The following is a 12,570-nucleotide window of genomic DNA, read 5'->3' on the forward strand; positions in this document are numbered from 1 at the left end:
AACTGAGCTGCAATCTCAAAGGGATGCCATGGCAGCAAGAATGGATGAGGCAGAGCAGCGAATCAGCAATACAGAGGACAAACTTATGGAGAATAACGAAGCAGAAAAAAAAAGAGGGAAAGTAGCAAAAGAGACGATTTAAGAATTAGGGAAACCAATGACTCATTTAAAAGGAACAACATCAGAATCATAGGGGTCCCAGAAGATGAAGACAGAGAAAAAGGGGTAGAAGGGTATTGTGACCAAATCACAGCAGAAAACTTTCCTAACCTGGGGAAAGACACAGACATCAAAAAGACACAGATTCAACAAAAACTGACCATCAACAAGACATATCATAGTCAAATTCACAAAATACTCAGGCAAGGAAAGAATCATGAAAGCAGCAAGGGAAAAAAGTCCTTAACTCACAAGGGAAGACAGATCAGGTTTGAAGCAGACCTATCCACAAAAACTTGGCAGGCCAGAAAGGAGTGGCAGGATATATTTAATGTGCTGTATCGGGAAAATATGCAGCCAAGAATGTTTTATTCCGCAAGACTGTCATTCAAAGTAGAAGGTGAGATTAAAAGTTCCCCAGACAAAAATTAAAGGAGTTCGTGACTACTAAACCAGCCCTGAAAGAAATTTAAGGGGGACTCTCTGAGGAAAGAAAAGATGGGAGGAAAAAAAAAAAGACCAAAAGCAACAAAAACTAGAAAGGACCACCAGAAGCTCCAGCTCTGCAGGCAACATAATGGCAATAAATTCATATCTTTCAGTACTCACTATAAATGTCAATGGACTAAACACTCCAATCAAAAGACATATGGTAACAGAATGGATGAGAACACAAGATCTATCTATATGCTGTTTACAAGAGACCCACTTGGGACCTAAAGACACCTTCAGATTGCAAGTAAGGGGATGGAGAACCATCTACCATGCTAATAGTTGACAAAAGAAAGCTGGAGTAGCCATACTTATATCAGACAATCCAGATCTTAAAATAAAGGCTGCAACAATAGATGAAGAAGGGCATTATATCATAATTAAGGGGTCTGTCCATCAAGAAGATCTAACAATTGTAAAAATTTATGCCTCCAACGTGAGAGCATCCAAATATATAAATCAATTCATCATGAACATAAAGAAACTCATTGGCAATAATACCATAATAGTAGGGGACTTCAACACCCCACTTACAACACTGGACAGATCATCTAAACAGAAAACCAACAAGGAAACAATGGATTTGAATGACACACTGGACCAGATGGACTTAACAGATATATTCAGAACACTTCATCCTAAAGCAGCAGAATATACATTCTTCTCCAGTGTGCATGGAACGTTCTCCAGAATAGATCACACTGGGACACACATCAGCCCTCAACAAGTACAAAAAGATCAAGATTATCCCATGCATATTTTCAGACCACAACGCTATGAAACTCAAAATCAACCACAAGAAAAAATATGGAAATATAACAAATACTTGGAGACTAAAGACCATCCTACTGAAGAATGAATGGGCTAACCACGAAGTTAAAGAGGAAATTAAAAAGTACATGGAAGGCAATGAAAATGATAACACCACAGCCCAAAACCTCTGGGATGCAGCAAAGGTGGTGATAAAAGGAAAATATATAGCCATCCAGGCCTTCCTGAAGAACAAAGAAATGTCTCAGATACACAACCTAATCTTACATCTTAAAGAGTTGGGAAATAAACAGCAAATAAAACCCCAAACCAGCAGAAGACAGGAAATAGTAAAGATTAGAGCAGAAATCAAAGCTAACAACCCCCCCCAAAAAAAACAGTAGAACAGATCAATGAAACCAGAAGCCAATTCTTTGAAAGAATTAACAAAATTGATAAACCACTTGCCAGTTTGATCAAAAATAAAGAGGAAAGGAACCAAATAAATAAAATCAAGAATGAAAGAGGAGAGATCACAACCAACACAGCAGAAATACAAATAATAATAAGAGAATATTATCAGCAATTATATGCCAGTAAAATAGGCAATCTGGAAGAAATGGACAAATTTCTAGAAACATATAAACTACCAAAAATGAAACAGGAAGAAATAGAAAATTTGAACAAACCCAAAACCAGTAAAGAAATTGAATCAGCAATCAAAAATCTCCCAAAAAACAAGAGTCCAGGGCCAAGATGCCTTTCCAGGGGAATTCTACCAAACATTTAAAGAGGCTGTTAAGAAGCTCTTTTGAAGCTGTTCTGAAAAAATAGAAATGGAAGGAAAACATCCAAACTCTTTCTATGAAGCCAGCATTACCTTGATTCCAAGACCATACAAAGACCCCACTAAAAAAGGAGAACTATATACCAATTTCCCTGATGAACATGGATGCAAAAATGCTCAACAAGATATTAGCCAATCGGATCCAACAATACGTTAAAAAATTATTCACCATGACCAAGTGGGATTTTTACCTGGGATCCAAGGCTGGTTCAATACTTGCAAAACAATCAATGTGATTCATCACATCAATAAAAGAAAGGACAAGAACCACATTATCTTCTCAATCGATGCAAAGAAAGCATTTGACAAAATACAGCATCCTTTCTTGATAAAAACCCTCAAGAAAGTAGGGATAGAAGAATCATACCTCAAGATCATAAAAACCATCTATGAAAGATCCAATGCTAATATTATCCTCGATGGGGAAAAGCTGAGAGCTTTCCCCTCCAAGGTCAGGAACAAGACAGGGATGTCCACTCTCGCCACTGTTATTCAACATAGTACTGGAAATCTTAGTGTCAGCAATCAGACAACACAAAGAAATAAAAGGCATCCAAATCGGCCAAGAGGAGGTCAAATTTTCACTCTTCTCAGATGACATATGATATTCTGTATGGAAAACCCAAAATATTCCACCAAAAAAACTGCTAGAATTGATTCATGAATTCAGCAAAGTCACAGGATATAAAATCAATGCACAGAAATCAGACGCATTTCTATATACCAATAATGAAGCAACAAAAAGAGAAATCAAGGAATCAATCCCGTTTACAATTGCACAAAAACCCATAAAATGCCTAGGAATAAACCTAACCAAAGAGGTGAAAAATCTATACACTGAAAACTATAGAAAGCTTATGAAAGAAATTGAAGAAGACAGAAGAAAGCAGAAAAATATTCAATGCTCCTGAATAGGAAGAACAAATATTGTTAAAATGTCAATACTACCCAAAGCAATATACATATTCAATGCAATACTATCAAAATACCACCAACATTCTTCACAGAGCTAGAAACACAATCCTAAAATTTGTATGGAACCAGAAAAGACCCCAAATAGCCAAAGCAATCCTGAAAAAGAAAACCAAAGCTGGAGGCATGACAATCCCAGACTTCAAACTGTATTACAAAGCTGTAATCATCAAGACCATCAAGACAGTATGGTACTGGCACAATAAAAGACACTCAGATCAGTTGAACAGAATAGAGAACCCAGAAAGGGACCCACAAATGCATAGCCAACTAATCTGACAAAGTAGGAAAGAATATCCAATGGAATAAAGACAGTCTCTTCAGCAAGTGGTGCTGGGAAAACTGGACAGTGACATGCAGAAGAATGAACCTGGAACACTTTCTTACACCATAGACAAGAATAAACTCAAAATCGATGAAAGACCTAAATATAAGACAGGAAGCCATCACAATCCTCGAGGAGAAAGCAGAGAAAAACCTCTTTGACCTTGACTGCAGCAACTTTTTACTCAACACGTCTCTGGAGGCAAGGGAAACAAAAGCAAAAATGAACTATTGGGACCTCATCAAAATAAAGCTTCTGCACAGCGAAGGAAACAATCAGCAAAACTAAAAGGCAACTGATGGAATGGGACAAGATATTTTCAAACGACATTATCAGATAAAGGGTTAGTATCCAAAATGTATAAAGAACTTATCAAACTCAACACCCCCAAAAACAAATCATCCAGTGAAGAAATGGGCAAAAGACATGAAAAGACACTTCTCCAAAGAAGACATCCAGATGGCCAACTAACACATGAAAAAATGCTCAGCATCACTAAGGAAATACAAATCAAAACCACAATGAGATACCACCTCACACCGTCAGAGTGGCTAACATTAACAACTCAGGCAATGACAGATGTTGGCGAGGATGCAGAGAAAGAGGATCGCTTTTGCATTTTTGGTGGCAATGCAAGCTGGTGCATCCCCTCTGGAAAAAACTATGGAACTTACTCAAAAAATTAAAAATAGAACTACCCTCCAACCCAGCAATTGGACTACTAGGTATTTATCCAAGGGATACGGGTATGATATTTCAAAGGGGCACATGCACCCCAATATTTATAGCAGCACTATCAACAATAGCCAAAGTATGGAAAGAGCCCAATGTCCATCGATGGATGAATGGATAAAGAAGATGTGGTGTGTGTGTGTATATGTGTGTGTGTGTATGACACACACACACATATACACACACACACACACAAACACTGGAGTATTACTCGGCAATCAAAAAGAATGAAATCTTGCTGTTTGCAGCTATGTGGATGCAACTAGAGGGTATTATGCTAAGCAAAATTAGTCATAGAAACACAAGTATCATAGGACTTCACTCATACGAGGACTTTAAGATAAAAAAGAGATGAACCTAATGGAAGGGAAGCAAAAATAATACAAAAACAGGGAGGGGGACAAAACATATGAGACTCTTAAATATGGAGAACAAACAGAGGGTTGCTGGAGGGGTTGCGGGAGGGGGGATGGGCTAAATGGGTAAGGGGCATTAAGGAATCTACTCCTGAAATCACTGTTGTACTATATGCTAACTTGGATGTAAATTAAAACACACACACACACACACACACACACACACACAATATGATACCATTTGGGTAAAACATGCATTCACACTGCAATATACCACTTTTTCTGGAGAACTATCTCAAATACACAAACAGGCCAAAAAAAAAAAATGTATTGACCAAACAGATAAATGCAGTTATTCTTACAGTGGTGGCCAACAGGGATTTGGCCCAAATAATAAATGTATATAAAAAGTAAAATAAGCTACTGCAGAATAAGGTATTAATATTTTCTTTAGCAAGGGAAAGATATTAAATATGATTGCCACCCTAACTGTATTTTCCAGATCCTGATGCTTTGAGAGAAATGTAGAAGACTTCTTATATCTAAAGATTCTATGCTGGATAGAACAGAGTTTATGCTATAATTCAAAATTCTTGAAGTTTAAAATCCACACAGTAAACAAACACATTCATTTGAAAACAATCTATGATTACTGAAAATGATTATGTTCTCCATTGTGCCCAAATCATTCATGCACAATGCGAGAGTGGGTAGAAAGAAGAAAGAGAGACAGCTCCCATCTTCAAGCAACCTAGAGATTAATGGGAATGCACACATTCGGATCTGAAAACATAACGGGATACATGTCATGAACTAGATATACAGGGAGACACCAGAGCATACAGGAGATATGGAAAGGAAAGGAGGAATTAAGTAGACAGAATGTGTGTTGTGGGGAAGAAGGCAATGATCCAGGCCAAGGATACAGGTACAAGTGCAGGATAAAAGGGAACATAAAGTAAGGCACCTAGAGGCACAGTTGGTTAAGCATCCAACTTTGGTTCAGTTCATGATCTCAGAGTTTGTGAGTTTGAGCCCTATATCAGGCTCTCTGCTGTCAGCACAGAGCCCACTTCGGATCCTCTGTCCTCCTCTCTCCCTGTCCCTTCCCCACCCACCCCCTCAAAAATAAAAAGGGAACATAAAGGACCCCACTTGGATGTGGGTAGTATAGTTGAAAGAGAGGAGGGAGACAGAGCCAGACTACGCCAGGCTTCAAAAGCCAGGGTAAAGAATTTGGATTTTATTTTAAAGATACTGGGAGGTCATGCAAATGTGGTTTTAAACACAGGACTGACATGATAAGTTCTGTTTTTGCAGAAGGATCTTCTGACTGCAGGGAGGAAAATGGGAGATAGGAGTAGTAAGCTTGTCAAAATGTAATCTGGGCTCCTACACTGTGGAGGTGACAGCGGCACAGAGAATTGGAGACAAAACAGGTATGGTTTGGATTCAATTGATGGAGAAAATAAATATGTTCAGCTGTCCCGTCTGGAGAGAGAGGAACTTTGCAAATTTCTTTTAAGTGACTCTTGTTTTAATGCTAACCATCTTCTTTTATAGATTACAATCCTTTATCTGTTATCCCCAAATCCAAAAAGCTCTGAAAATGGACAGGAGTTCTGTACAATGGCAACAAAACCTGATTTGAATTAACAGGAGGTTGGTCATCTTGCCCTATCCTGTTCCGAAAGAATATTCTATATACTGCACTGTAGAAATACTAGCATCTGTGAATATGGGGTACAACTGGAAAAGACAGTAGGTTCGTTAGGTAACAGATGCTGTATGTACTATGCTGCCTTTAAAAAATCTGAATTCAGCAACACATTTGGCCCCAGGGTTTCTATGAAGAATTGCAGATGGTAAGTTGGCCATATTCACTTTCCAGATTTAACGGTCGCTGAGATCATGCTGATACCCAACTCTAGTGACCATACAGACCATAAATGTGTACCTGTGTTTGGTAGGGGAGGTGGGATATGGGAAAGTCAATTATTATTCTTGATTGTGTGATTCTGGAGTAAAGAATGCATATGTGCATTTTAATGGCTGACCTTTAGACACGCATCAAGTAAGAGTAGAAGCATTCACTTTCAGGGAGTTTTCTTGCCACTATAGATCAAGTGCTACAAGGCTTAACCTCATGTATCCATTCCCCTGGGGAATGATACTTGTTTCTAACAAGCTGTCTGCTAGAAGCGGCCAGAGGCATCAAAAGGAATCAATCCCATGCCTCTATCAACATTCATTCATTTTTTAAAAATATTCATTGGCACAGCACTCTGCTAGGGGATTTGGAGACAATAAATGACATGTGATTCCAAACTTTTCTCAAGGAAGTTGTTCCAAAGAAGATGTTTCATAAATGTTTGTTAAAATAGTAAACTAGATATAAAGAGAATGTAAGTCTGTAACATTAAATATGAGTTGAGAAAATCAGGGTGCTAATCGCTTTGGAATTGAGAGCTTGAGATCAGGGAGAAAATTGTGTCTAGGGAAGCAACTGCTTTTTTTTTTTAATATATATTTTTTTAATGTTTATTTACTTGTGAGAGAAAGAGATAGAGAGAGAGGCATGAGCAGGGGAGGGGCAGAGATGGAGACACAGAATCCGAAGGAGGCTCCAGGCTCTGAGCTGTCAGCACAGAGCCTGACGCGGGGCTCGAACTCACAAACCATGAGGTCATGACCTGAGCTGAAGTCAGACGGTCAACCGAATGAGCCACCCAGGTGCCCCAGGAAGCAACTGCTTTGATGCACACGATTTGGATAGACAGTTGGAAAAAAAAAAAAAAAAATCAAAGCCTATCTCCCTGATTGTCCAGTAACAGAATTCCCCACTAGTACCTCTTGGGAAATATCATTAATTAACTTCCCTTATCCACCAAGCAATTTGTGGAGTTACAATTATGTTCATTTTCAGAGCAGCACTAACCTAGAATCAGCCTCATATTCCTTGAGTTGGAACGACTGTAAAGCAAGGAGGTTCTTGGTAGTTTTAGGCACTTTTTGCAGGATTGGAGAAAATGGACCAGAAAGGTCTTACCTTCAACGCAAGAAGGCTGAGCCCGAGTTGTGCCAGCAACCTGTCCTGGGAAGCAGGAACACTTGACTGTTTGCGATCGCTCTTCTATGCGGTTCTTATTACAGCACCTGTGCACAGCGACCACCTCACAGGTCCCTTGCTTGATTTGGTGGTGACCTGATGGATAAAGGGGGAGAAAAACAAACCCAGCGCTGTGAGGAAAAAATGAAGCTACCACATAGACGAATGATGCCATGACTACATTTTCTAACTTCCTGTTCTATGCTTAGGAATCTTTATAACTTTTCCCTTTCATATAATTTCAAATATATATAAAGGTGGTATGAATAATGCAAAAAAAACCCAAAAACTCCTATGAACCTGTGGTAGTCAGAAATTCAGCCCCCAGGACCTTCAACTCCTAGTATCACAGCCACAGCTAAATTATGCTATTTACATGGCAAAAGAGATTTTGCAGATATAATTTAAATCACTAACTGGTTAGCGGCACCTGGGTGGTGCAGTCTGTTAAGTGTCCAACTCTTGAACTTGGCTCAGATCATGATCCCGGTCAGTGCGTTCAAGCCTCCCATTGGGCTCTGCACCGATGGCTCAGAACCTGCTTGGGATTCTGTCTCTCCCTCTCTCTCCTCTTCTCCCACTTGCACATGTGCACTCTCTCCCCTCCCCCCTCAAAAATAAACATTGAAAAATTAAAAAAAAATATTTTTAACATTTATTTCTGAGAGACAGAGCATGAGCATGAGCATGAGCAGGAGAGGGGCAGAGAGAGAGGGAGACACAAAATCCAAAGCAGGCTCCAGGCTCTGAGCTCCAGGCTCTCAGCACAGAGCCCAATGTGGGGCTCGAACTCACCAGTGGTGAGATCATGACGTGAGCCCAAGTCAGACACTTAACAGACTGAGCCACCCAGGCGCCCCTAAATTTTTTTTTTAAATCACTAACTGGTTGGTCTTAAGAGAAGGAAATTATCCTGGATTGTCCAGATAGGGCTGATGTGATCACGTGAGCCCACGAAAGCAGACAAATGAAGCAGAAGGGGAAGTCAGATTGAAAACAGAAACACTCAAATCACCACTGCTGGCTTAAAGACGGAGGGGTCAAAAGGCAAGGAAATGGTGACTTCAGTCCTACAACCACAAGGAACTGAGTTCAGACAACAAACTGAATACATGTGGAAGCAGATTCTTCCCCAGAGCCTCCATAAGTAAAGCGGTCCTGCTGATACTTTGATTTTAACCCAGAGGTCAGACTCTGAGCAGAGGAACCAGTTAGTGTGCCAAACTTCTGTCCTACAGAAATAAGCCCCTAAACTTGTGGTCACTGGTCACAGCAGCAATAGCAGAATAATATAAGACCTTATGTGTAGGTTCACCATTGTTAACATGCAACCCTATTTGCCTTGGCATTGCCTCTCTTTCATGTATCTTTCTGAACCATTTGAGAGTCAGTTGCAGATACGATACCCCTTTACCCTTAAATAACACCTGAGAGTGTGTTTTCTAAGAACAAAGACATTCTCTTACATAATTATCAAAATAAGGACATTTGACGCTGATACAATGTTATTACATAATGCTATTATATAATCTACAGGTTTTCCAGATGTCCTAATAATGTCCTTTATAGCCATTATTCCCCTTGTTCAGGATCCAACCCAGGGACCTATGATGTATTTCGTTCTCACATTTCTTTAGCCTTCTTTAATCAGCTAATACTTTTCAGCCTTTATCTTCCCTAACCTTGACATTTTTAAAGAATACATGCCAGTTATTTTGTAGACTGTCCCGCAATGGTTCCTATGGCCCTGGTCAAGTCTTCAAAGATTCCAACCCCAGCCGACAGCTAACTGCAATCAGACAACCCTGAAGCCGGACCACCCAGCGAAGTCACACCCACATTTCTGATGATGAGAGAAGAGACTGTATGAAATAATATTTGTGGGTTGTTTTATGCTTCTAGGGTTTAGGCTAATTTGTTACAGAGCAATAGATAACTAATACACTAATTCTGGCTATACCAGGATTGGAGAGACTTACCTCTGCTCTGATAAAAACAATGTAAACAAGATTGTGGAGGCAATGTTTAGAAATTATTAATAAAAGACAACCTTTTCAAGCCCCCTTGAGCACTCTCAATTTTCACACATACCATTTACATATAAATTGTTCCGTGAATTACAAGCAATCTCATCTACTCATTAAAACAGGTTTCCCCAAAGACTGTCAGGGGCTAATGCTCTGCTTGGTTTCTGTTGTTTGGTACATGGCCTTCAAATCACAAAACTAGTTTAAAAATCTGAATTAGGCAATGTTTTTAATCGATCAAATTAGCCCTTCCACAAAACAACCTCTATATTATTCTGATAAGTTTCTCACCCTTCCTCTGCATACTGTGCTGTCAGTGGAAGCAAACTTCAAAATTACTGGCAAGAACAAATACTAAGGCAAAGTTTCATTTGTAAAACACATAAAAGCAGAACCAGTTCCCAGAGAATCAAACCACCAACATGAGAGAGAGTTTTCAATCTACTACAGAAGAAAACATCAAGTGATTACAACTATAAACCTAATTAAACGTATACAACAAGAATGCAGATTTCCCATAGGTAGTTATACACAAACTGTAAAAATTAAGTAAAAATAAATCGTAACTACAATGTGAGGAAAGTAGCATGGGAATTTAGTGTTGAGTAAGCAGAAAAGTAAGGACTTTGAAGAGTTCATGAGGAGATCCTGTCTCTGGTTTCCAATTGCAAGCAAACACAGTCAGGTCAAACATTCCATGAATGGCTAGCCATGTAGTTGGGGGGGCCAAGGTGAATTTATCCTCAGTCCTCCAACAGTGTCTTCCCCTCCCTGTTGGCCACTGTTGCCATTTGCTCAGCTGCCACAACAAAGTACCACAGGCTGGGTGGCTTAAGTAACAGATCAAGATGCTGGCCAATTCAGTTCCTGGTGAGAGCTTTCTTCCTGGCTTCCGGCAACCAGCTGCCTTCTTACTACGCACTCATGCGGCAAAGACAGTGCTCGGCTGTCTCTTCCTTTTTTTTTTTTCCTTCCCATGAAAACACCAACTCTCCCTTATGACCTCATTTAACCTTTATTACCTCCTGATAGACTCTGTCTCCAAATATGGTCACATTTGGGCATTAGCGCTTCGACATATGAATTGGGTGGGGGGGGGACACAAATATTCCATCTATATAACAGCCATCATGCATTAGCTAGATTTTTTTAAAGTTTATTTATTTATTTTAAGAGAGAGAGAGAGTGAGAGTGAGCATGAGCAGGGGAAGGGAAGAGAGACAATCCCAAGCAGGCTCCGCTCTGTCAGTGCAGAGTCCCGTGCAGGGCTCGATCTCACAAACCGTGAGAGCATGATCTGAGCCAATATCAAGAGTCAGAGGCTTAACTGACTGAGCCACCCAGGCGCCCCACAGTAATTAGATTTTAAATGACCCTAGAGAGTCATGAAGATAGCACTTAACCTCCTTAAAATAAAGGAAATGTGTTTTAGCAACTTAAAATAGTTGAGAAGTGATTTGGACATTTACTAATATTACAGTTGCTTAGAATTTTGCTGCTAGTTAGATAGCCATCCACGAATACAAACAGTTTTTTTTTTTTCCTTTTCACAAACTTGTCTCTGAATAATCAGCTTGCTGGTCTAGGATTTTATTCACTTATACAGACCACTGACTATTGTACTTCATTGATTTTTAAGATACATATTTTTCTCATCTTTAACATTTCAGGAGCTATCACAACTGATAGCATCTTATCACTGCAATTGGCAATGCTTTTCTTTCTTAGAAATACACAAAACAGCAGTCTGTCTCACAATCGATGGTCTTAGATTTGATAAAATAGGGTAGTTTGCAGGTACTGTTTTAAATTCTTTAGAAATACTTTCCTATGTAATCTTACAAAAATGCTATGATGTGGGTACTATTTTCATTCCTTTTGCACGTTTAACAGAATGTACAAACATTAATTTGCCCAAGGTCACACAACTAGAAATTGAAAAATAGAGAGACATAAACCCAGGCAGTGTCTGGACTGTCAAAGCATGCAGGGGAAAGGTAGTAGCTGTAGTAACTACTATTTCACTAAGTGGAGCCAAAACGGCATCTCCACCTCAGCCAATCACAAGAAATGGCTCAGTCTCCCACTGAAAACATCTTTCCTCCATGAGGACAGTGTCTGCGGGACTCTATACAGTCACTAGGTCTAGTCGTCTGTGTACTGATAACACTGGACTGTGGTCTTTGAGTAAGAATAGCCCTCATTTCTTTATAACCTACAGTTTCTGGTGGAGGCGGTAAGTCTTCAGAAACGAGTTCTTAAAAGTGCTTAAGGAACGAGAGCAGAAGACAGGAATCCATTGTGAGCTGCAATGCACAAAAACCACAGATCGTACTTGCTTGAGCAGTTCATCTTGTATTAGCCAGGGCTCTAAGAAACTGGCTCACGTGCTTATGGAAGCTGAAAATTCCTAAGATCTTTAGGGTAAAGGCACTAAGATGGAGATTCCCGGGAGCCAAAAGTTCAGTTCAAGTCTGAGTCCAAGGGCTTGATGAGACCCAGGAGAACCCATGTTGACATTCCAGCTCAACGAATGGAAGGCTCAAAACTCAGCAAGAGCTGATGTTTCAGCTTGCAATGGCAGGAAAAGATTAATGTCCCAATCCACAGTCAGGAATAATTCCCTCTTACTCAGGGGAAAATCAGCCTTTTTGTTCTACTTAGGCCTTCAACTGATTGGATAAGGCCCACCCACATTAAGGAGGCAAATCTTTACCAATCTATCAATTTGAATGCAAAACTCCTCCAAAACACCCTCAAAAAACACACAAAATAAAGTGTGACCAAGTACCTGGGCACCC

At 39.7% G+C, this 12,570-nt stretch overlaps 1 protein-coding gene across 3 annotated transcripts in view; it reads right to left on the bottom strand.

The window, feature by feature from the left end:
* Positions 1-12,570, bottom strand: part of TAFA4 (TAFA chemokine like family member 4) — a 149,830-nt gene that overhangs the window by 17,030 nt on the left and 120,230 nt on the right. For 2 of the 3 annotated variants that reach the window (XM_049640877.1, XM_049640879.1), the window contains exon 4: positions 7,683-7,838. In XM_049640877.1, coding sequence (XP_049496834.1) covers positions 7,683-7,838 — 156 coding nt within the window. Of the gene's footprint in view, positions 1-7,682; positions 7,839-10,339; positions 10,716-12,570 lie in introns of those variants that run through there. The other variant, XM_049640878.1, reaches the window with a different exon arrangement.

This window comes from Panthera uncia, chromosome A2 (genome assembly GCF_023721935.1).
Source record: "Panthera uncia isolate 11264 chromosome A2, Puncia_PCG_1.0, whole genome shotgun sequence".
Classification (NCBI taxonomy): Eukaryota; Metazoa; Chordata; class Mammalia; order Carnivora; family Felidae; genus Panthera; species Panthera uncia.